We start from the raw sequence: 26966 nt of genomic DNA, 5'->3' as shown, positions 1-26966 counted from the left end.
CTCAAGTAAGTTATATATGTTTTCTTATCTAACACACTTGAATTTACTTAACAGCTTGTTAGGGAGACATGTTATCCATTCTGGAAGGAGACTGATTAGTTAAATCATGTGTTTTAAATGAGGAGACATCTAAAACTTTCTGGAAGGGGGTACTCAAGGACCAGGGTTAAGAAACACTGCCCTAGACGATCAAAAGGGGGCGTGACCCAATTAATGTTTTATCGCAGCCTTTTTTGTAAAAAAAAGCCTCCAGTATGTGGTGTCATTACGATTATTTTGCTGCTCCCGACTGGTTGAAGCCTCCCTGAGCCCAAATCGTAAATATCAAACTTGTTTCTTGATCGGGCAGCCTTCGACATGATGGCTGCAATAGCCAATGAGAGCATCACCCAGATGTTGCATGCTTTTATAGCATGAAAGAGGAGTGTTGAAAAACAATATATAAGTGGCAACAGTACAAGTGCTTTTATAATGTGTCATGCAAGAACTGCCACATCAGTTGTTTTAAGTCAAGTTTGATCTCGAGTTTCTGTGAGATTTTGTGTCACTTTGAAATCGTTACTAAAGTAATCGCGTGCCTGATCTCGTGCTCTTGTCGTATCATCCAGTGTGTGCGTTATGAGGATTATGTACACTTCAAACTGTCCTTACGTCTTTGGTCGCACATGGATAAAAAAATGACGATGTAAAAATTGTCAATTGTGTCCCAGGCATTAGTGGTTGCTTCTGTAGGTCTTCTAGGTTGTTATAGTTATTTCGCTAGGACGCTTGTGACAACTTGAAGAGAACCAATTTTTTTCGTCCATTTACAGTATAATGACATTTAGTCCAGCTGGTTTTAAGTAACTGCAAAATGGCTAAGCAAAGTAAAGTTGGTACTGAGTAAAGGTTGAACATTGCAGATCTTTCACAAATGTCACTTGGTTTAATATTTTGCATCTAATATGCCATCCAAGTCAAATTTTTAAGGTTCAGTTCACTTATGTTTCCAAATACTTTTAAGGAACACAGTAAATAGAAAGAAATCAATGGAAGGAACAAGAAAAGTCAAGACCGAAGCCAGAGAGGACGAAAGAAAGGTCGTAATAGAGATGAAAGGGGAAAGTGGCAGAGAGAGGGATGGGGAAAATATATAAAGGGGAGAAAAATGTAAGGAAAAAAGAAAAAAGAGGCAAAGGTTGAAAACTGAATCACAGAGATTGATAAGGGTATTAGTGTCAGAAAGAGAGGTGAAATAGCTTTCCTGGTGCTGGGTCACCAAACCCTCACTCACATATGACTTTACCTTTTCTACAAGCTTCTTTCTTGTGGTTTTCAACTCTTATTCTGTTTATCGTTGTATCTGTGCACAGGCTTGCTCTGTTTTAAACAGTGGTGGCACAAAATAAAGATCTACTGATGCAATTTAGTGAGATTGTTGCGCAGTCATTCCTCAATGTGTGATGCACATACAGTACTCACTGACACAAAACATGCAGTGTGTACATTAGGGATGGGTGAAAAATGCAAAGATATTTCCCTCACAATAACAAAACGATATTCTTAAAGGAAAACACCAACATTTTTTATATTTTAATATGTTCTCACCTCAACTTAGAGGAATTAATACATACCTATCCTTTTTCAATGCGTGCACTTAATCTTTGTACAGCACATCATGAATGTGTTAGCATTTAGCCTAGCCCCATTCATTCCTTAGGATCCAAACAGGGATGAATTTAGAAGGCACCAAACACTTCCATGTTTTCCCTATTTAAAGACTGTTACATAAGTAGTTGCACATGTAAGTATGGTGGCACAAAACAAAATGTTTCGATTTTTTAAGTGGAAAAAAATAAGAACTGTATTGTATGGCGGAAGAGCACTAAAGCTGCATTCAGACTAGCAGCGACTAGCAGAGCGACGCAATCTCATGAAAGCTTGATGACTTCCGACGACACGAGCAACAGTGACCGTTGGCGACTGGATGGGGCGTCAAAGTTGAGGAATGTTTAACTTTATGTAAATTTCGAGCGACTTTTGGGAGCGACTACCAATGAGAACAAAGCAGTGGAGTTCACGTCATCCGTCTCTCGTCAGTTACTGGAGTGGACATTACTCATTTGTTTATGACAACCAGATATAGAAATGCCTCTTTTGAAAGAGATGAGCGACACACAACGACTAAGTCGCTTATAATGTGAATGTACCTTTAGTTAACAGCACTCCAACCTCAGAGTGTAGTAACTTCATCTCTCCTGACTACTCCGCCTCTCGCAAAAAATATTACTGCGCCTGAGGTCGAAGTGCTGCAAACTAAGTGCTCCTTCGCCATACAATAGTTCTTATTTTTATCCGCCCAAAAATCACCACGTTTTGTTTTGTGCCACCATACTTACTCGTGTAACTACTCATGTAACAGTCTTTTAATTGGGAAAACATGGAATAGTTTGGTGGCTTCTAAATTCATCCCTGATTGGATCCTAAGGAATGAATGGGGCTAGGCTAAATGCTAACACATTCACGACGCGCTGTACAAAGATTAAGTGCACGAATGAATAAAGATAGGTATGTATTAATTCGTCTAAGTTGAGGTTAGAACATAGTAAAATATTGAAAAACGGTGGTGTTTTCCTTTAAGAATGAATATTTTAATAAGTTGTTTTTCACATTGAATATTTTTCTCATGAATATTTTTGACAAGACCAGATACTTGCTAATTCCCACCCCATACATATGCACACATGCATATGGTGCATAACATTCATACAAAAGCACAATTCTAGAGCAAAGCAGTTTACAAAATACACACAGACATAACACATGCCTCCATAACTTGTGTACGTATAATTATGCAAAACGCACCACCAGACATTCAAACACACAATAAACACAGAAACAGTGCTAAAGGAAACAAATGAATTTAACAAACCAAACCCCACATAAGAAAGAAAAGACAATGTGATACAGAAAATAATTAAGGAAGGTAATAAAGGGGTAAAAAAGAGAATATAAAAGACCTAATTTTGCTACGTTCTTTGTAATAAAAACATAAAGAGGAAATTACAGTTTTGAATCAAACCAAAGACAGACAAATTCACACACACATGCAGTCACATTAGTATGAATTCACACTAGTGTATAAAATGAAACTTATCTTTCATACACACAGTACAGCGAAATGCATGCGCATAAATATAATAGCATTACACAGCATGTGTATGTGTGTAAAGGAGACAGTATAAAAAGCATGGCAATGACAGGCTAATTCCCCTAATATATTTCCCTAAATCCTCTGCAAATCTAAGATGGCAGCACAAGCAATGAGAGCCAATTCAGTGCACCACTGTCAACTGCACTTGACAAGTCTGATATCTATAATGTATGAGTCTCCATTTCTGTGGTGAGGAACTGGCTCCGAGAAACATAACAAGTGTGTGTATATCTGTATTTGTATGTGTGTGTGTGTGTGTGTGTGTGTGTGCACAGGCAGAGTGATAGAAGTGCTATCAATCATTTGGCTCATCAGTGCATTAATGTCTGCGTGCTTGTCAGCATCTGTGTGTGTGTGATGAGATCAGGCTCATCTCGATGTCATTATAGAGCAGCTCATAGTTTATCAGGGGAGGTGAGAGCTATTTATAACACCCCTGGATCTCTTCCTTTTCCTCTTTTTGTCTCACACGCATGCTGGTTCGAACACATGTTCTCTCTTGTTTTCTTTCTCCATCCCTCTTTCCCCTTGACCATCTTTCAAGGTGGAAATAAACATTTATCCTGGACACCATGGACATGTCAGTCTGCACGTACATACATAGCTATCCAACTATCAAACATTTTATATACAGCTAGCTTTAACTACTGTATATACACACACACTAAAACAAATGTGCCAGCACTGTTGAATACTCTCACAAGTTTACTTTTTGATTTGTTAATCATTTAGCTGGTGGTCCACAGGGGAGCGCACTTAAATTAAGCAATCAGAAAAGTTGACTCATTACTTACTAAGGTTACTTACTCCAGGCAATCTTAGGGCACTGATCTATGACTCACAATCACCTCAGTCATAAATATTAAAGTCTGATATTAAAAGTGTTCTCAGTTTGTGACAACACAGAAAAATTTGTTATTAACCACCCAGCCAAATTTGAATGATAAAAATCCACCTAAATTAAATAATTGATCAAAATCTTGAATAAACAGGCAGGAATCTCTGCTCTCAAACGCTGGAGGCGTGTCCGCTGCTGACACTAAAACCACGCCCACTCACAGGAAGAATGCAGTCTCTCTCATCTTTCAAATACACCTACAACCTTAATGGATGCTCGCGATTGTGTTAGGGGCGGGGTCATGCTTGCTGGCTCCAGTATCTCATCAAGCCACCGTTTTTATCCCCGCCCAAACAATCCTGATCTCAAAATGTAAGATTTTTGCAAAAATCACTAGCACAGTCAAATGTTTTAAACCGTGTCTAATTCCAAAGAATTAGCCGTTTAAAAAAATACTCCACCTCTGTTTATTAGGGCTGGTCCAAATACCAGTTTTTGAACTTATAGGGATATTTCGGCCAAAAATGATATTAAACCCATGATTTACTCACCCCCAAGCTGTCCGAGTTGCATATGTCCAACGTTTTTCAGACAAACACATTTTCGGATATTTTAGAAAATGTTTTAGATCTTTCAGTTGATTAAATGTAATGTTGCGGGGTCCACCCATAGTCCACGACCTTCAAGTCCAAAAAAAGTGCGTCCATCCTTCACAAATTAAATCCAAACGGCTCCAGGATGATAAACAAAGGTCTTCTGAGGGTAATCTGTGCGGTGTTGTTGTAGAAATATCCATATTTAAAACTTTATTAACGAAAATAAATACCTTCCGGTAGCGCCGCCATCTTAGACTCCTCTGTATTCAGGAGAGAGTATTAGCGTAGTGTACGCACTTTTCTGAGTGACGTATGACAAATTCGGAGGGGGGGGGCACAGAGCAGCAGCAGAGTAGCCTCCGTAGGCTGCGTAAGCTCTCATCCTGAATGCGGACGCGACTAAGATGGTGGCGCTACTGGAAGGTAGTTATTTTAGTTTATAAAGTTTACAATATGGATATTTCTACTACAAAACACCGCGCGGATTACCCTCAGAAGACCTTTGTTTATCATCCTGGAGCCGTTTGGATTTAATTTGTGAAGGATGGACGCACTCTTTTTGGACTTGAAGGTCGTGGACTATGGGTGGACCCCGTAACATTACATTTAATCAACTGAAAGATCTAAAACATTTTCTAAAATACCCGAAAATTCTAAGCTTTGCAGGGGGTTGAACATATTTTTATCTCTAATAAAGGCAGGAATCTCTGTGTTTGTCGGTTTGCGCTTTTTATTCGATTGAGAGCCATTAATTTAATCAACTTAAAGCATGGTGGGTGTGTTGCTGTGGAGCCAAGGGAATGCAGTGACGCATTTTTGTGCAATATGGACACGTGACAGGTTCAGAATTAGTAAACTTTTAATAAAGATAGCCTATAATATTCTTCACCAACAAATCAACCCCAATTCAGAAATTAGCAGCACAGTATTTACTTACACCGTAAAGGGTAGGCTATTTTAGAAAAATGAAAAAGTTCAACGAATTGTAATAAATAAAGTACACGGTAGCATAAAGTTTCAATATCAAGTATATTTACTGACAATCATGCCATCTTGGTGACATTTTTCGTCAGTAGAACAATAAAAAATATATTTTGCCGAAACCTCAGTGCTCTATCAAATAATGCAAGTCAATGGATCCGCCACTTCGAGAGCTCAAAAGCAGATAATTAACACAAAAGTAATCCTCATGACCCCAGGTGACATATTGACATCTTGTGAAGCAAGTCGAACTGTTTTTGAAAGAAATGTTATGTTATTAACAACATTATTAACGTTAAAGCGGCCTAGCCAAATATAAGCGCGATCTTGTGGGGTTTGGTGGAAAGGTTCTCAGCGCCACGCCGCCACCTATAGAGCGGGAGTGCAAAGTGCACTTCCTGCTCGGCAGTCTTTACATTAATGCTAATAATGTTGAAAAAAAAGAATATTAGAATCTCAAAATTTAAAATTAAATGCCAACTCACCAAACGAATATTCGAATAACCGATTATTCTGGCTCAGCCCTACTGTTTATACACTGCAAAAAAGACTTTCTAACTTAGTATTTTTGTCTTGTTTTCAAAAGAAATATCAAAAAATTCTTAAAGCAAGATGTATTTTCTTGATTAGGAAAATGACCTAAGAAAATAAGTCTAGTTTTTATACAAAAAAATATACAATTTAAGTGAATTTGTGCTTAAAACAACCAAAAATATCTGCCAATGTGGTGAAAAAAATTAGCTTGAATTAAGTGCTTAAGAAAAGAGAAATCTTATTTCAAAGATTTTTTTTCTCACCCAATTGGCAGATTTTGCTTGTTTTAATACACATTCACTTAAATGTGTAAAAACTAGACTTATTTTCTTAGGTAAAATCTTGATTTAAGAATTTTTAGATATTTCTACTAAAAACATGACAAAAATACTAAGTAAAAAGACATTTTTTGCAGCGTACTGTAGGATCGCCAGTTAGTACCACAAAGTCCGCATTATCATTGGTTTTCATGTACCTCATGCAGCACTGCATAAACCGATCGGTATATGACATTATAGTATTGCAAAAGTGATTTAAATGCAGTACTTACCAGTCACTCTCACTACGCCATACATTCTAAAAACAAACGGTGCTATATAGCACCAAAAGTGGTTCTTTGCTCGTAATCATAGAAGAACCGTTTTTAGTGCCATATAGCACCGGTGAAGCACCGGTGAAGCACCTGTGTAGAACCATATAGTGCTATGTAGAACCAAATGTGGTGCTATAGTGGTGCTATATGGCCCCTATATGGTTCTACACAGGTGCTTCACCGGTGCTTCACCGGTGCTATTTGGCACTAAAAACGGTTCTTCTATGGTTACGATTCAAATCAACAGTTTTGGTGCTATATAGCACCGTTTTTTTTTTTTTAGAGTGTACGCTAATTGATATGCACAGTGCCAAATATGGAAGTATTTAAGCGTATATCACGCTACTCTATTGTTTTTTTCTATCAAGTCACTATGTTGGCTTGTGTTATAAAATAACAGTTGTAATCCACTTATTATTTCATTACATCATCCATAAACATTAATCGTGAGTCCTGTCAAACTGATTTCCAAACGGCAGTGGAGGTAAAGGCTACAACTGTCATAATTCCTTGATCCTTCAAAGGATCATCAAGCTTTGCCTTTGTTTTTGTATGACAACCTCTAGCGGTGATAATTACATATCTTATAAGAATCCCCCCCCCCCCCCGATTTACATTGTTCTTACACTTACCTTCGCTACAACTGTCTTTATACTGAACTTCCGTCAGCATACCACTACCAAAAATGTTGTAGATCCATTGAATGACCACGTTTACGTGCACCCTCAAAATGCAATTATAAAGGGATTTTGGCATATTGCAATTATACTCTACCTCATGTAAACACAATACTTCAAAAAAAATAATGTGATTAAGCTCATAATCGCAGTAAGTATAATGGGAATAAAATAGGTGGAATACGCTGTATTTAATATATACGCAGTGTGCGTCCATGTAAACCCTTTAATCACATCTATACTGCACTAACTAAAGTGCGTGTGTGTTTTAGTCACGCACCTTAAGCGCAAATTAGTTTTCCCTGAACTCTGTCAACATGACCCGCGAGTCATCGATGCGTCACATTATAGTCCTCTGCCTTACTTGATGGAAAAACCAGTCAAATCAACTTAAGGTTTTGGAACATGGTAACCATTTTGTCACAAAGTTACCTACATGCTTTTTCTAATTTGACCAAGATAGTCTACAATGTTGAGTCCAATCATCAAGACCAGTTCAGACCATAAATGATAAGCCTGGATCAGTTATAAACCATGTGAAATCATTGACCACAAGAAACTGGTTAAGCTTGACATTTTTGTGTGTTGTTCTTGCACATTTTAGCACTAGACTTTTGGTTTGCTAACTGAACGTGACATTCTGAATGCACCTGCCTCCAAGTTGTTTTGGTAAGAAGGCGTGTGGCTACAGCATAATGGCATATGTAAATGTAATGTCCTCCAGACAAAGAAAGAAAAAACCCCCCACAAATAATCATACTGAGCTTGCATGCTCATGTACTGTATACATACACGCTCACACATGCATGGATATAAGCATACACACAAATCCACATCCAATGCATCTTTCTGCGATGTGATTTAAGGGCTAAAGAAACATAACGTGGCATATTTCTGACATCACAAAAAAAAACAATATACAGAGAGTTATGAGTAGAAATATTTCCTGAGACAGATGTCTTGCAGTTCAAATTCAAAAAAGAGATAGGAATTGAATATTCTTTATGAATGCTGCTGGGTTTTTCATTTGCTATTCTTTGAACTTAATATATGCCAAGTTAACATTTTGGAAAACGTCTAAAAATCCAGCTATACAAAATGCAAACTCCCAAAACTCCTACTGTCTCCTTGTAATGTTATGGTGTCACTCACTCAGTAATCTCCTCTGTAACAGTGTGTTCCACCTGTAGGCGAGAGTTGACCTCGATAAAGTAGTGTTTTCCTTGCTTGTCCACGAGGAACTCCACTGTGCCTGCATTCTCATAGCCCACCTATAGAAAATATTACAGAACTTAACTTTTAGCATGAAAACATACAAATATTAAAACAGGAGATATTGTAACCACTTTAAAAAGCAAAGGTAATGTTGAAAGTCAATACAAAAATAAAGAACATCTATCTAAGAATTCAAATGTTTAACTTAAGCTTTTTTAACTTTATTTTTTATCATTTTTAGCAACTCCTCACTAGCCAAGAAAGTTTTAAACTTAAACATTTAAGTGCAACAAGCAATTTTTATACAGTGTAGTTGGGTCCCCAGATATGCCTCTAGTTTAGGTTGCACCGTGCTTAGGAATAAACTGTACTGTTGTCTAATGTACTGTAGTCTAATAAGATTGATTGGTTAGTTAAGACACAGTACAAGACGCCAAAACGTAGTGCATTAGTAAGATTGATTGGTTAGTTAAAACAAAGTAAAAGATGCCAAAACATAATGCATTAGAGTGTATAATCAGTCCATCAAAATTAATCAATAAAAGAAGCTATGTTAGATGTTTCAGTATTGAAATTTTGAAAACATGAGATAAAAAAGGGTTATTTACATTCATTGAATCCCTACGGGCATCTACTTTAGCTTTTAGCAGAACAACAGCTGCCAAGACAATGAGCAGGATTGAGTTAAAAAAGCCCAAACTTTTCCTTGTAAGTCTCTCAAGCTTGTAGAAAAACCCTTGGGGTGATTGACTAATTCTGCTGAACAGCATGACGCCGGTAGAAAGAAATAAAGAAGCTTCTCGGAAAAGCCAGGAGATCAATTGGACTACTCTGGCCGGTGCATGAACTGTTTAGACTAGTCTTACAAGTTAGTCATCATGTAGACTAGTTTCATTTCAATCTGTAAAGGCAAATTAGGCCTAACTGGCAGGTTGGTCAGACAACACTGCAAAAGATGATTTTTAAGAAAAAAATTCTTAGTATTTTTGTCTTGTTTTCAGTAAAAATATCTAAAAATTCTTAAATTAAGATGCTTTTACTTGATAAGCAAAACGACCCAAAAAAATAAGTCTAGTTTTGAGACAAAACATATCAAATTTAAGTGATTTTGTGCATAAAACAAGCAAAAAAACACTAAATTCAAGAAAAATTCAGATTTTTTAGCTTGTTTTATGCACAAAATCACTTAAATCTGATATTTTTGGCCAAAAACTAGACTTATTTTCTTTGGTCGTTTTGCTCATGAAGACAAAGCATCTTAATTTAAGAATTGTTTGATATCTTTACTGAAAACAAGAAAATACTAAGAATTTTTTTTCTTGAAAATCATTTTTTGCAGTGTAGTGTTATAAATTATAAAAATAAAGTTGAAATAACTTAAGCAACTCTTCAGTAGTCAAGAAAGTTGAAATTAATTGTAAATTCAAGTTGATTAAACTTAAAAAATTGAAGTGCAACAAGGAAATTTTTTCACTGTATGTTTATGCTACCGGCTCCTTGTATCGACACCTAACATAAAAACAACCCATGGAGCAAAAGCGGTGAACCAGATACAGACTAATACACCAGAAGAGCCAAATACAGCCTTAAAAATTACATTTCCAAAGATGCGTTTTGCAGAAAATGCGAATCAATTCAACCTACTATTTTAAGTTTTGGCTTGTGAAAAGTTGACATAATTTATAAAATAAAGTTGAAAGTTGAGCTAATTTTTTCTTTAATTTAAAGTGACACTCCACTTTTTTGAAAATATGCAAATTTTCCAGCTTCCCTGGAGTTTAATTTGATTTTTACTGTTTTGGAATCCAGATCTCCGGGAATGGTACTACCACTTTTAGCATAGCTTAGCAGAATCCATTGAATCAGATTAGGCCGTTAGCATATCATAACCAAAAAGTTTCGATTTTCTATTTAAAACTTTAAAACTATGTATTTTTTTGAGTCTTCTGTAGTTACATCGTGTACTAAGTCAGACGGAAAATTAAGTTTTCTAGGCAGATATGGCTAGGACTATACTCTCATTCTGGCGTAATAATCAAGTACTTTGCTGCCGTAACGTGGCTGCAGGAGGCGCAATGATATTACACAGCAGCCGAAAATAGTCGCCTATTAGCAAGGGACTATTTTCGGTTATTTCGTAACTTTTAATTTTCCGTTGGTCTTAGTACACGATTTAACTACATACGTTTTAAATAGGAAATATATCGAAACTCTTTGGTCATTTTTTAGCGTGATGCTAATGATCTAATCAGATTCAATGGATTGTGCTAAGCTATGCTAAAAGTGGTACAGCCAGATCCGGAGATCAGCTAAATGGTTTTCAAAACTGTATAAATCAAAATGAGAATATTTTCAAAAAAAGTGGAGTGTCCCTTTAAAGTAACAAAAATATATTTTGATTTGACAAAAATACTGCATATTTTTTTACAGTATAAAGCTACTTACAGTGCATTCAGGCTTTTATATTTAATCACAATTTGTGTTCCCTGGGAATCAAACCCATCACTTTTGTGTTGCTATCGATTTGCCCTACCAATTGAGCACTTTGTGATAAAAAAAGTAAAGACAAAAATGTGATTATTCTCAAATCAGTTTCTTCTAAAGCCTGCGACTCATTTCTCTGTTTTCTGCTTTCTCTCATTCATAAACACTCATTCAGGCTACTTGCATAGACAGAAGGGATTGAAGATAATCCAGTGCCAAAATTCACTGTAATCTGATCCAATTTCTCCACACAATTCAGAGCTGTCTACTAATCCCACACTGCAATGAGCTTGCCAAATGCAGACACTCACCCACACAAATACACACAAAAATATCATTAGAGACCTAGTTTTGTAAACTTGCAATGACGTTTTACAATATTTATGAGCGAAAAACACATTTTGAGACCTGTCACTCTTTTTAGACCTTTTTAACCTACAAACTACAGTGACAATGATGTGTCAAAATTCATTCAGTCCCTTCCTCTTCTTATTCATCCCTCTACAGCCCGTCAATCATGCTAAGAGGATTTTATCTTTTCTAATCTTAACTGACTAAAATGACCATGATGACGGAGTTCAGTTCAACCACTGGTAATAACAGAAAAAAGAAAGAGACAAGAATGAATGAAACAATTAATCAACAACATTGTGTATAAATAATATGGGAGAAATTATTAGCGTAGTATCCTGAGGATTGAGTTTCAGATGTACGAAACTTGTCAGTTTTCAATATGTAAACTAAACTGCATACGCAAAGTCATTTATCAAGCCTGAAAGTCATTGTAGAAAGAGTTACTGAATGGTGCAAATGGACACCGCAGGAAGGCAGTTATTGATCTGATTCACACTTTGCATGTTGGCTGGTGTCTGTGTGGCTGCTGGCTAGCTGACATGCAATAATTTGATACGAAATTATCTCACACCAGCTTCTTTCTCATATGAATCCATAGTCTGACAGCTTAAACTTATAAATTCTGTAACCTAATACTGCATTTTGTACTTGATCAATTTTACAATTTTTATAAAAATATGCTAAAAGCAGCATTTTTATATAATTGCTCCAACGTGTTGATAGTGTAGATACAGATCCAGGCATGTGTATAATAAACCCAAACGACGACCAATCCAGGAACATAAATAATGAGCACTGAAAACAAGACATCTCATGACTGTTCCCTCTTTAATGGTACACATGCATCCTCTATGTTATTTTTAATCTCTATAAGTTCTCAGGTGTCACACCTTTGCTCATGTCTTGTCACTGGCTGCCAATTCCTGTTTGAGTTTATATCAAGAAGTTCTTCCTCTTCTACACAGCTGCCAAAGCTCAATCTCCTCAAGACCCCACACTGTCTTTTGACCCACAAACAGCTACGCTAACAAACACATATACTAGGAAATAATAGGTATTGTGTATTCTTACTGTCACTGCTTATATTTGCCCGTGATTTGTTCACTTCACCCATTTGACAAAAACAGCTAAATCTAGCCTAAGGTGGTTGGCTGCTCTCCCAGCCAAACTCATTAGACTGGTGTATTTTGCTGGTTTAGGGCAACTCTCAGCTGGTCGAGCTGGGACACCAGCTGGCCGACTAGCTGAACATCAATTTGGTCAAGTTGGGCGACCGGTCAAAGACCAGCTGAAGCCAGCAAAACATCTTAGACTGAGGTTTAATCAAGCTTAAGCATTTTATCAATCCAATTCCAAGCTGGGAAGAACTTATATGGTCGCAAAGCTGGTTAAATCTGGTTTAAGTGGTAGCTTCTTTCAGCAGGGTTTGTAATATGGTTTGATAAAAATGTCTTTAAAAAGTGAACTGAAAACTGTATATGCAACTTAAAGGGATAATTCACTTTAAAATGAAAATTCTGTCATTTTTTACTCATCCTCATGTTGTTCTAAACCTGTAGGAATTTCTTTTTTCTGATGAACACAAAAGAAGATATTTTGAGAAATGATGGTAAACACTCAGCAGTAAGTGACCATTGACTTCCATAATAGGAAAAAAATATTTTGAAAGTATTGTGATAAATGATGAAGAAAATATTTTGATAAATGATGATAAGCACAAAGTGTACGGTACCCATTAAATTCCATCATACTTTTTTTATTCCTACTATGGAAGTCTATGGACACTAACTGCTGTGTGTTTCCCATCATTTCTATCTTCTTTTTTGTTCATCAGAAAAAAATTCATATAGGTTTAGAACAACATGAGGATGAGAAAATGATGAGAGAATTTTCATTTTAAAGTGAACTATCCCTTTAATAATTGAAAATAATCAATAAAGCTGCAAAAGACAGGAAAATATAAACACATGTGACCCAGCCTGTAAAAGCCCAGATTAGGTCATTATGTCATCCAATATAAGGTAAAGAAAATTCTGTGAAAATATAACCTTGATATCTTTAAAGGCGAGGTGCATGATCTCTGAAAGCCAATGTTGACATTTGAAATCACCTAAACAAACACGCTTCTACCCCAATAGAATCTGGACCTTCTTTTGATAGACCTGTCCCAAACATACGCAACCCAGGCAACGATGTAGGTTAGTAGACACGCCCTTTACTGCTTAATGGCTACAAGTGTGTTTTGATACTCTGACGATTTTTCAAAAATCATGCACCCCGCCTTTAATATTGACTGAGTAAGGTTGTGTCAAAGATTGAAATTATAGTGAAATTAACTCTTTCCGCGCCATTGACGAGTTATCTCGTCAATCCCCAATATCGGTATTATCCACCAGGTGGCGCACTTCCGCAGCTTATAAAACCCGGAGGTATGGCCCTAGGGCAAACAGCTGTAAGTCCGTCTAAGTTTTGAGGATCGCACTGCATCTGATCTCTATCAAAGGTCCTTTACAAAAATGGAATTATCTCAGCTTTTTGCTCAAAATTTGGTGTTTTTAAAGGCACATTTGAGGGGTAATATAAAGAAAACTAATGAATTACTTTTTTGTTTTTTTTAAAGCAAAGGGTATGATCTTTCATTTAATATATTGTATGGTTATATAATTAAACATTTTTACCTTGTCTTTGTTGAATAATGGTAGTCTACCCGCATTCACGAACATACAAAAAGTGCTAGACATGCTAAACATCTCAGCCTCATAGAAATTCCTCTTTTAGAAATGTCAGCCATAAAATGGCCCAATCTGAAAAACTGATGCTTATGACATCACATGCATCTAACTGCCCCTCCGCTTTAAAATAATTGGCTACATTTTTGAGTGGCAGCAAAGTCAGCCAATCAGTAATGAGATTGCAAGTTAAAACCAGTAGGGGGAGCCAAATAGGTGCAAAACCACTTGTTTAAAATCCCCCACCCTAATAGAGCTATCTGAGAGAGGTTTTTAGGAAGCTGTTAAGGCATTACAGACACATACAAAAAATTTTTTGTCTACATGTCACATCACAAAACAAGGATAAATACCCCGTTCAATCATTCTATGTCACCTTTAAAGAAGAGCATTTTCTGGATTGGATTTTTTTTAATTAGATTTTTGGACTTTAGCCTGGTTTTCAAATGCAGGGTCACATATCATCAAAATGGTGACAGGACACAGGTCAAGGCTCATTCTGCAGTTTTAAAATGTAACACTGGTCATTGTAACCAGATTACAGTGTATAAACGTGTAGATAAAATGAGAGACCTCCATTTCTCAAATGCCACTTATATTGTACCTCCTTACGCATTTAACCTTGTTCCCTCTATAGACCTTTGTATCACATGCCTCTGATGATCTCTCTTTAACATCAACTTTTAAATATATCAAGAGACAAGCACATAAGGAAACAGCAGATGGTAAAGTGGAAGGTGGTGGTATAATCAGTGTTTTATCTATTTTTGGTGGCATGCATGATTATAATCGGCTCTCGAGACAGGAGCAGCTGCTATGGTGACCGGTCACCTATAGAAATGACCAGAACAAGGCAATGAGAAAGACAAGGAAGACAGAGAGTGTCCGTTAATAGAGGACGATGGACATAAAGTCATGGGTTCATTGCTGCATCATTCCTGCCAATATGTTAGAGCTCCAGATGTGCCGAGATCCATGAAATCTAGTCCTCACTGCTAGTTACATCTAGAGAATGCTTTATGCTACGAACTAATGAAACTATTCATTGTGTGCACAGACGTACTGTATAATAAACAAAACCATTTGAAATAAAACCATATTGTGACCATCTAATTTATTTTTTATAGATTTTACATCACAGTGTTTCAGACAATAAAGCAGATGGCAGGATGTCTGTTTGGAATACATGAGAGAGGCATTCAGGCAATCGGTGCATTTCATGCGCGGCGGCAAGCGCACTGCTCGCTCCGTGTGCAAAAATGTGATATCGGGAAAACCACTGGGGCCTGGGTGTCTTCTATTCCTGCCAATCAACCAGCATTACGCCAAAGAAAGGAGGAGGGAGGAAAATACGGCAGACTGCTTCTAAAAGCTACGATTCTCAATCTTAAAAACAGAGATGTGAGTAAGTTTGCACAAAGTTTGCATAATTTTTGTATTAAAAATGTTTACAATAGAAAAAAAAGTGTTTATGCATTTTGAAATATGCTTTTATTCAAATTAGTTCCATCTATAAATTTTTTGCTATTAAGTGTGATGATCCTAGGATCGAACTCATGCCGTTTGTGTTGATAACCTTATGCCCTATCAATAAAAAAAAAACAGGATCACAATATAGCCAATGAAATGTTTTTGCCCTTACTGGAGCAGTGCACAAATTCATAAACCGAGCGAGTGAGTAAATCATCGCTGTGTTCCAAAACACTTTAGGAATCTTGGGGGATGCCAAGAGTTGCCATGGCAACACAGACAATGAAACAAAATATAATAGGTAGCTCACAATTGCTTATTAAACCGAGCTATCTACCTTTCATTGATCTGGCTCATCTTTCTCCCTCCATTCCCTATTCTTACCTTTCATCCAGCCCATCACCCTAATAGAAGAAAAATACTCTCTCCCTTTTTCTGTAATGATACAAGTACAAAGCAGAAGAATTACAGTAAATTTGACTTTTTCTGTACACCTTCATACTGTTTATCTTTGTCCGTCACTGTATATTTTACTTTTTCAGTCTTTGTTATATTTTGTGCCTTTGTGTCCTATCTTTAGTTCTCTCATTTTTCTTCCCCTGCCTTACAAACACTTTTAGGCTAAAGTTTTGCTGAATCCATTGAACTGGCCCACAGACAAGACAATAAATACCATGGCAAATGTCCCATAATACTCAGTAAGACTACAAAGCCTTTGTGAATTTAATCATGGCCTCTATGCTACAATGAAAACCAAAAACGAGCTGGACAACAATTTATACACAAAACAGTAATCTTCTTAAAAAACCAATCCCTGCTATAAGACTCTATTAGCAGGCTCGTGTCTTTACAAATTTGCACAGTTTCTTTGCAAGACAAAATTATATAATTATTAGTTCATATTAAAAGTTAATATGATTAAACAATTCAAGTTTTTGATTGGTCAAAAGTTGTGTTTTAATTACAATAATACACTCACCGTGCAGCACCCTTAACATAAACATTTGCTAAACATTTTGTTGCTTTTTGGTCAGAGAACACTTTACAATAAGGTTCATTAGTTAACATTAGTTAATGTATTACCCAACATGAACAAGCCATGAGCAATACATTTGTTACAGTATTTATTAATTTTTGTTAATATTAGTTAATAGAAATAAGCTTTTAATTGTTTAATCATGTTAGTTCACAGTGCATTAACTAACGTTAACAAGATTTTAATAAAGTATTAGTAATTGTCGAAATTAACATTAACAAAGATTAACAAGTACTGTAACAAATGTATTGTTCATGGCTTGTTCATGTTAGGTAATACATTTACTAATGTTAACTAATGAACCGTATTGTAAAGTGTTACCGGTTTTGTTTTTCTTGCAAAATATAGGCTTTTGTGATTTTACTTCATGAAAGCTGGGTTGATGTATATTTTTATGCTTTAATATTTGTATTGTGTGGTAACCGTTTTATAAAAGCAATAAGGCACTCTAGGCCAGTGTTGTAGGGGACATATAATGAAAATGTGCTATAATTGGCTCTCCAGTGCTTATATCAACCTAAAAAAATGTTAAAAAGATCAACCCAGTAACTTAGTTTTGGTAAACCATTCTCTGCAAGCATGTGAAAAAATAGGTCATTGAAATTTGGCTCCCCTTGTGACGTCAGAAGGGGATAATTCTGCCCCTTAATCTGGACTATCCATCCACGACACTGTCATTTAGTGCAGAGTTCAACTCATTTGCATTTTAAAGGACAAACCCAAATGGCACATTTCTGCTCACATCTACAAAGTGGCAATTTTAACATGTTAAAATAAATTATCTGTATGGTATTTTGAGCTACTGTACTTCACATGCGTACTCTGGGGACACCAAAGATTTATTTGACATAAAAACGTCTTGTAAAATGTCACCTTGTTCATTGTTTGTTCTTGTTAAAGAGATCATCATTTACTCATGTTGTTTTAAACCTGTATGCGTTTCCTCATTCTGTTGATCACAAAAGAAGATATTTTGATAAAAGATAAGCACACATTTGATGGTACCCATAGACATCTATTAGTATTTGTTAATCAATTCAAGGGTATTGTCAACTGTGTGGTTACCATTACTTATATAAGTGTTATCCGTTACTCTTTAATTATTAGATATCTTAATATGACTGTAGCTCAACTACAGAACTCACGTCACTATGGTAACCAGTCACACTAGCCAGTCAGTATGCAAGATAAAAGGTAAATGAACCTCTGAACAAGTGCGCACACACATGCATGCACGCACACAGCCCTGATGACTTTCCTAAGATTGGCGTTCAGAGTCAGAATATAAAATACGAACCGGTAGATAAGTGCAGTTGGGAAGCTTGTTAACACCAGCAGGACTGCCTATCCCTCATCACATCTCTCATTCTTTCTGTACAATGCATTAAATATGAGAGCCCTCATAAGGTTCTTGCATAAACAGCTCAATTAAAATGGTTCGAGAGAAGAGGGTGAAAGTTGGAGCGTACGTATCCCTGCAGGGAACATGTGCGATTGTGCATGCTGCTCACATCAGGTAACACAGACAACAGCTTCAGAGCTCAGAGACGGGATTTATTTGTTGTTTAAGTTTGTATGTTCACGCACCCTTTCAGACATGAAAATGTTGAGATACACAGAGGAGAGGAGGGTTTCAATCCAGTGAGCTGTGTATAAGATACTTTACATAAAGGTTGGAATACACTACCACTACCATAAAAACTTTCCCTGATTTGCAGTCTGGAAGAGTCAAATAGTTGCAGAAAGTCTGCGTCTGTCTGCAGATATTTGGCAGTCGTCAGATTTCACAGTGTATGATGGGCACAGACTCTTTTTAGCTTCAGATCTCTTCAGACTGTGATTCCATCCAGCTGGAGGATATCAAAACATGTTTGATATTTTGAGCCGATTTAATAACACGTATCATAGTGTACGACTCCCCTGTAATCTGGAAAGTCCATACTGACCACATCTAAATGCCCTTGGCTCGTTTTTTAACCTCAGTTGGTTACTCTATGATGCCCGGTTTTTGGCAAGTTAGCAAGTGTGATGAGTAGTGTTTTAAAGTCTGTTTTCAAAGTCTGAAAAGTGAAGCCTCTGGCTCTTTGATCGCCCATTGGTGGCTGGATGCAGTACAAGACATAAACCCCACCCTTTCCATGCAAACAAACGGGACTCGGGTCAAAATACAAAATAAATTACACTTCCAATAAAATTTTCAGAGAGATGGTTTTGGTCCTTTAAGGTCGTTGTTATCACAACATCTATGTTCAATTGTTCATTTTTGTGATAAGTTTAATTCTAGCTAGTAATTTGATGCTATAGAAATGGGGCGTGTCATTATGATTGACAGCTTCTCTGAGCAGACTCTAGGAGCTTCGAGGGAAGATTGAAGATATAGCTAACTATTAATTTCTGGGTTATTTCACACCGACATAATTAGTAAGCTTATTATAGCAAGCCAGTCAAATAAGACGTTCAAGGGATGTGGTTGAATTGGGTGCGCGAACGTTTGGGAACGTTTTCGAACGTTTCGCAAGTATGATACCGCGGCTCTGCCTCCAGGCTCCACGGACGATTCCTTCTCAGCATGCCCAGGCTCCAAACTGACGTTTTTGCGTAACATGTCAGCGCCCAACTTGGGACGTTTTCAATCGTCCAACTTTTCTTACAGTCTATGCATGTAACTCAAAAAGACTGACATTTGGAGGGGCGGAGTTAACAGGGGCTCCAGCTAAGTCACCTAGCTGACATTATCGGATCCCTACAAGAAGGCGGAAGTACAATATATTTAAAAATTTTAATCTAAAATGTTTGTATTTTTATTTTTATTCAAGGGTTTTTCCCTCCTAGAACTTATTTTTCCTCGGATAAAAGCCCGGGGGGGTTTTTTCTTCTAGGGGGTTTTTCACCCCGGGGAGGCAGCCTTTTTGGGCTTTACTTAGCTTCCTCTTCTAGACGTTGCTTTAGTAATACGTGCACTTATAATATTGAGTCATAGCCGCAGCAAATTTAACTGCTCATGCTATCATGTATTTTGTTGTGCTATCTGTCGTTTTTCTGTGCTTTTCACTGCTTCTATTTATGTAAAGCTGCTTTGAAACAATTGACTTTTGTGAAAAGCGCTATATAAATAAAATTGAATTGAATTTTTTAAGTTTTTGAGGGAACATGAATTAAAAAAAACAATAACAATTACCCACACAGATCAGATGTTTATACAGTGTTTATATTATGAACGCTGCAATATTCCACTAAAAAATTATAAAAATAATTGTCTGTTTTGATTTCACTGGGACTTCAAGATATGGCTATACAATCTGGTGTGTATTTCGGAAAAACTGCATTTACAGCCCATAATATCTCATAAAACTGAGAAATAATTTATGCTGAGCAACCGTCACCCTTCATGCATGAAAAACAGATACAGTGAAGCAATTAATTGTTTCCCATAACGTGATTCGTGTGTAAATATTTTTTTCTTATCATTGAGAGACTGCACAAAAAGTATAATGTTTACATTCGTTTATGATTATTCATAGTGCTATGTTTGTAAGTAGCCTGTCATGGGTCTGTTTGTAGAACGCCACACAAACATATTCCACTCAAAAAATATGGAAATGAAAGGAAAAGTTGATCCAGTAAGTGTTTGGTAAAGTGTGGGTCAACTACAAACTTTGAGCCCTAGGTCATGGCCAATGCCGGACCAGAGTTTCTAACACCAGGGGCTTGTCTGTTCTACAAAGATTTGGCAGTCATGTGTATAGCAGCCACTTTGCAGCACTTCACACAGCCTTGGGGAAGCAAAGGGACTGCAGTACGTATGCTGAAAAAAGATTTTTTTAGTCCTCTGTAGGGTGCTGAGAACGACAGAATCGGTTTATCTCAGACTTGTGGTACTGTATATGATGAACTGGTTTTTCAGTTAGATTTTTCTTTGAAGATTAATTCAGAAATTTGGTTTGTTATCACCTCAGAGTTAATGGCTTTTGGCTACATTTTCATTGTCGTCCATTAGGCATTTGAATTTTAAATCAGAGAGGGGGAGTGAGAGAATGATAGAGCAGACGAGAGGGAGGACATGTTTTTGATCACATTTGCAGAATCAGTGATCATTATGACACATTAGATAAGCAAGGCTTTAAACTCACGGTTTCTGCAAAATGTATGCAAATGGCCCAAATTTAATTAGAAATCTTCTGTCTATGTCTGCAACGGCTGCGGGTAATATAGATAAAAATATAAATAAAAAAGCTTGGCATTTTCTGCCGTTTTATAATCTGCAGTACATATCTAGATGCTTTTGTACACATTCTAAAATGGCTTAAAGGCCCACTTAAGTAGGATTAGGTACTGAAACCGGTACTTTATAGAGGGTTCCCACTCCTTAGTTAACTTCAAATTCAAGGACCTTTTAAGGACTTTCCAGATCCAATACCCTCAAATTCAAGGACTAAATGTGGGGACACATTTCAAGTGAGAGCAAGGGTTACATTGTGTTACCTTTTAAGATACATTGTTACAAGTCCCTTTGGAGGGAACTCACGCTGCGTCACTGCGGTGACACTTTGGGGACGCCTCCAGGGGTAAGTGCGTCTGAATGTATATATTAAATTCAACCAATGGTGAGGCTTAACAACAAAGACAGGGTGACGCGGGAACCAGGAAGTATACCGCTATCTGAAATATTGCCAAAGACAGCGTTACAGGGATGCAGTAAGTATGTCAAGGTAGACACAGCGTCTCGTTCCCTTCTCAGGGAACAACAGTTACATACGTAACCCGAGACGTTTTTATGTGTCAAGCACAGCTATGCAAAAAAGCATTTTGGTATGAATCAACATTCACGTACAGAAGACATAAGCATTTAAAGCGAACAGTTTAGCACTTGTGCTTTAAAGGCTAGAAATATGATGATATCATCATACATTAAACAGGGAATAATAGATTTTTTTCCAGAAAACTTCTTGCATAAAATAAATTCAAGCACTTTCAATGACCTGTATCTATGTATGTATATTTTCAAAAACTTCCCAGGGCCTTGAATTTTCCCCCAGATTCACAAACTTTCAAGGACCCGTGGGAACCTTGTATATTATATATATAGCATAGTACTAAAAATAAAGAGGTTAATTTTGATTTCATGGGGACTTTTTTGTATACCGGTAATTAAAAGAAACATAATTTCTATTGCAAAGTCTGCTAATCAAAAATGAACGCTAGCCAACTCTGAAACTAAATCTAGGCTTATATTAAAATATCTCAGTTTTAAAGCTTTCATACATACTACTAAGAAGAATAATGACCCTGAAACTTAGGCACATTAAAATGATTGTAATATCCCAATGTTCATTACATTTGGCATTCATTCATTATGTATTAACGGTACGCTTATTCCCTGGGAACCCAACCCATGACATGGCATGGCCTAGCGTCCAGAAAAAGCTCAAAAAATGATCCCTAGCTGTCACTGGGACGGTACCATTCCAAATATTACACCTGTGCATCTAAGGAGTTCATATTAGTACCTCTAATGCCGAGTTCAGACTGCATGATTTTCAAACTAGTCGGGTCACAGATGTTTTCACACTGCGTGATTATATGGGGTAGCGTTCAGTAGCTGCTGTTTCATACTGCATGATGGATTGGCGACAGGGGTTTTCACACTGCATGACTTTACCGTAGGAAGAATCGCCGACAACTACGTCTCCCACCCAAACGCACGCAAGAAGTGACGCAAAGGAAACAACGCGAGTTCACGCATGCAAGACCGGACGTGAGACTGGAATTATTATTAAAAATGGTACGCCCGCAAGAAGCTTGCCATACAAATTGGATGTGCACTCATTTGCAGCAGAAAGAAGAAGAACTAAAGATTATGAAGGAGGAAATGTTTGGAGAAACTCCTCCCCGAACTTCCAGCTGTCCTGTATGTTGTTCTCTCATTCGCTGTAGGTCATCGCCGAAGTTATTTTTAGTCAAAACACATTTCACACGGGATGATTTTGAATCGCTGACAGGTTACGATATCTAGCATGCCAGATATCTCACAGGTGTCGGCGACTCATCAGCGATTCTCTCAGAATGCTTTTTTGATAATTCACACTGTGTGGTTGTCATTCGCGTGCATGAGCATCGATTTGCCTGTGATTTCGGGCATTTGTCGGCGATTTCTCAAAACCTGTCGGCGATTAAAAATCAGGGCTAAAAGGTACATTGGTACTAAATTTCTCTCCACCTTAACTGAATGTGACGTAATTTCCAATGTTTTTTTTTTTTTTAACAGTGTAGGCAAAAGCTCTGTGCATGCCTCAAATTTATATTCTTAGTGGTTCCCAGTTCATACAAAAAAATTGTTTGAAACACATCGGCTACTAATGTATAAACCCCTGACAGATAAATAAAATAAAATAAAAAATGAGACATACAACATCAACCAAACACACAGAGCCATTCATAGTGCTGAGAATGGCAACCTGGCGGCTATTCTGCTGTTTATCCCCTGGTTTCCAGTGTTTATTAAAGGTTAAGTGCATTTAGTGTTTTGTTTAGTGTGGGGTCTGAAGTGTTTCAGGGTAAAGTGGAAAAGCAAATGAAAGAAAGATGGAAAGAGTGAGGAAAACAGTGATACAGAGAAAAGGTTTTTATCCAAACACAAAAGAAATACTAATACCACTGGCTGAATCTCAAAACGCAATCAATTTCTACAAAGGATTGAAATACTGTTGGATAGGAAATTTATTGGAAATTGAGGAAGATTGAAAAAAGAGCTACTGCGAGAGAGACTATAAATGACTTACTGTGCCCTTTAAAGTGCTTGGATTGCCAGCCGGCTGTAGCCAGTTAGATTTCAGCCATGTCAACAACTTCAGCCAAAAGTAATAAATCAATTCAACAGTTCTGCCCATCAACAACAGAGCACAACTCCACATGGCAAACTTTGGGAGCCCCGGGCCGGTGTGTGCACATGATGGATTTATGTCAGAAAATGTGAGGGATTATTTTGTAACCAAGTGAACGTCTTTGACAGTACAGTACAAACTGTTTCTATCTCTGCCAGAGTTTTTCTCTTAATAATTCCATCCTTCCATTCTGTCCAAAAGATCTTCTCACTACTATCTCATTTAGTTACTGCTTTCATAAAAATGTTACAAGACTCCGCATCGTTCTTCTTTTTAAAATGTTATTACTGCTGTAAACGTCTCTAACAAAATAAATAATTTCCTCAGAGGATCTGCTGAGAGGATCAAATCTTTATTTTACCCATTCCAAATCTGTATGATTTTTACACTCATTAAACACAAATGGTGATTTTTCTCTGGAGGAATATTCTAGCCATATAAATTAAAAGTGAATGAGGACTAGGGCTGTCAAGCTCTAAAATAACCAAAAGCATTTAAATATCATGAAAATGTGCTACATTCCCAGTCACAGCTGTGAATTAGGACAAACTGGATCATCTGCTGTGACTGGATCAATGAATCAGTCAGTTCAATTTAAGAACCAAATCTGTTTTTGCTTACACGTTGTCCTTTGTAGCTTAGTTGTTAGAGCAGTGCATTACCAATGCAAAATGAATGGGTTTAATCATAAATCTAAATGTAATGCATACTGTAAGGCATTCCTGGACATGGATGAATTTCATAACCACAGACAGCAACAACACGAAGAATCCCAACCCGAAATAATGAAGTCCTTGTTACCAGTGAGATTGAAAGGACGGCCGTCATTACAGTCTGGTGAGTAAGAATGAATTTTAGGCCGAATAATACATCTCACCCTTATGCCAGGTGACAAAAAAGGTGTCAGACTTCCATTTTCTGGCATGTCAAGAACACAGTGTCTGTAGCCTTTAGGACACTTTGTCAAGGCATTAGAGCCAGCAGAAGCTGCTCATGTGAGCGCAACCATTATACATGGAGAGAGAGATCCTTTAAATCCCAGAAGGGAAGCTTGGAACAATACAAACTGCATGAATGATGTTCACATAGCTCATATGAGAAGTGCGCTAACAACACCATGGATTCAATTTCATGGGATCTTAAGGTCTGATAAATGTAAATGTAGACTGAAGAGGATCTGCTTATGTCATGTACTGACCCGAGACTTGTTTCAGCTGTATGAAAGCACAGCTTTCCAAAGATAAACAAAACCACCCTGCATACTCACAATAGAGACAAGCACTTCATGCCATGCAGTACAGAAGAACAAAAAGCCCTGCTGATGGGTTCAGTCCAACACAAACACTGTAATGGTGTTGTTGAGCACCAACAACACCATTTCAGGGTTTGTATAAAGTATATTTATTCACCTTTCCCAAAATTTTGCATCACCACTGTCACATTTTTAAAAAAAGTAAATAGTGTAAAATATTTTCAATAAAATTTTGTCCTATTTGCTTTCATTAAATGTGTGCTGTGCATCTATTTTCATTATGCCGCTATCAATCTGCCACCCTCCTCTTTAGTCATCAGTACTGGCTGTTAAAAGCCAATGTAGCGTCGACCCTACAGTATATGGCACACAAGGTGCCGGATCAACAGGGTAATGCTGCTGCTCAGGAAATACATGCTAGAATTTCTCAGTGTTACAATAAAACGACTCAGGGCTTCGCTATTGCTTCCTGGCAGTGTCCATAATTAATGGGAGAGCGGTACCAGTGAAAAATTGATCTATAGGATTTGCCATCTATGCCAGAGAGAAGCAGAGAAGCTTCATCATGTGAATCTTATGAACTGGCTCAAGCGCTCTCCTCTGCATGTAAATGTTGTGTAAGAGGGTATTTAAAGGTCACGTTCTTTTTGATCCTATTTTTAAACCCTAGTTAGTGTGTAATGTTGCTATTACAGCATAAATAATACCTGTAAAAAGATAAAGCTCAAAGTTCACTGGCAGGGGATATATTTTCTTTAACAGAATTTCCCTTTCAAACCCTACAGCGAACGGCCGGTGTGGACTACAGCCCTCTACTTCCTGCTTTAATGACATCACTAGAACAGTTTTTTGACTAAACTCCGCCCACAGGAATACGTCAGTCGCCAGCTAAGCTAACGGCAAGCTAAGCTGCTATCGAATCACAACACACAAAAAAACTACACAATCAGAACTCGTTACGTATTTCTGAAGGAGGGACAGCCCGTTTTGATATATACAGATATACAGATAAGTATATTGTGTCAACAATACAGCATTTTTTTTTACACATGAAACATGAACACATGTTATATTGCACACTGCTTCAAAAACACAGAAAGAACAGGAGCTTCAAATTGAGTAATTTTGTATAGATCTCATTTGCTATTACTAAACTGTATTACAGTACAATGTATAACAGCTGATGTTTAAATATATGTACTGGCTATTAAAAAACCATGTTGGTCGATAATTTTAACCATCATTAACCATTTTGCAACAACGCTCCCTTTCAAAAATACTCAAATGACGCTACAATCAAAAATGATTAGGGGTGTGGCCATACACTTCACGAAACGAGGCGAGACACGAGATGGGGTTCATGAGTTTTACACTTAATATATGAATGTAAAATAATCCTTTATTCCAGGGGTTTTCAAACTGGGGTCTGGTGACCCCCAGGGGGCCTTCAGGGGGTCCCCAAAAAATTTCAGAGACAAAAGCCAAAGAAAATTGTACAAATTATTTATCAGGTGTTTATCTCTCATTTCTTGCTATTCATTTTGGAATCATTTACATTTACATATATATATTTATTAGGTAGGGGGTCTCTTACAAAAGGTTCATTAAATTTGGGGTTCCTTGGCATCCTAAAGTTTGAAAACCACTGCTTTTTTAACTGAAAATCACATCATTTTAAAATGTTTTTACTAAGGACTGTCACTAACAATTAATTTGGTTATTAATAGTGAAGTAATTTGATATTTTTGTTAATACAATTAGACCTAAGCACTAACCTTTAAAATGACATATATAATTATGATCAGGCAATAATAATTGGTTTAAATAAAGTATTAAAACCAAATAAACACGTTTTATTTAACAAAAAACATTAAAATTAGGAGTGTTAAAAGATGAATCACAATTAATTGCATTAAAAATAAATTTTAATAATAAAGTTTGTTTTTGCATAATATATGTGTGTTTGTACTGTGTGTAATTATTGTATAAATAAATACACACATACATTTGTACATTTAAGAAAAATCAATATTTAAATTTTTTTTATATATAATAAAAAATATATCAAAATACAAAGAAATAAATGAATAAAAACACACAAACACACGTAAATGTTTCTTAAATACATACATAA

At 36.8% G+C, this 26966-nt stretch overlaps 1 protein-coding gene across 1 annotated transcript in view; it reads right to left on the bottom strand.

The window, feature by feature from the left end:
* Positions 1-26966, bottom strand: part of pcxb (pyruvate carboxylase b) — a 271734-nt gene that overhangs the window by 217816 nt on the left and 26952 nt on the right. The window contains exon 8 of the mRNA XM_065289014.2: positions 8564-8682. Within this exon, the coding sequence (XP_065145086.1) occupies positions 8564-8682 (119 nt within the window). The remainder of the gene's footprint in view (positions 1-8563; positions 8683-26966) is intronic.

This window comes from Paramisgurnus dabryanus, chromosome 2, assembly GCF_030506205.2.
Source record: "Paramisgurnus dabryanus chromosome 2, PD_genome_1.1, whole genome shotgun sequence".
NCBI classification, from domain to species: domain Eukaryota; kingdom Metazoa; phylum Chordata; class Actinopteri; order Cypriniformes; family Cobitidae; genus Paramisgurnus; species Paramisgurnus dabryanus.
This window is presented reverse-complemented; position numbering and strand designations above follow the sequence as displayed.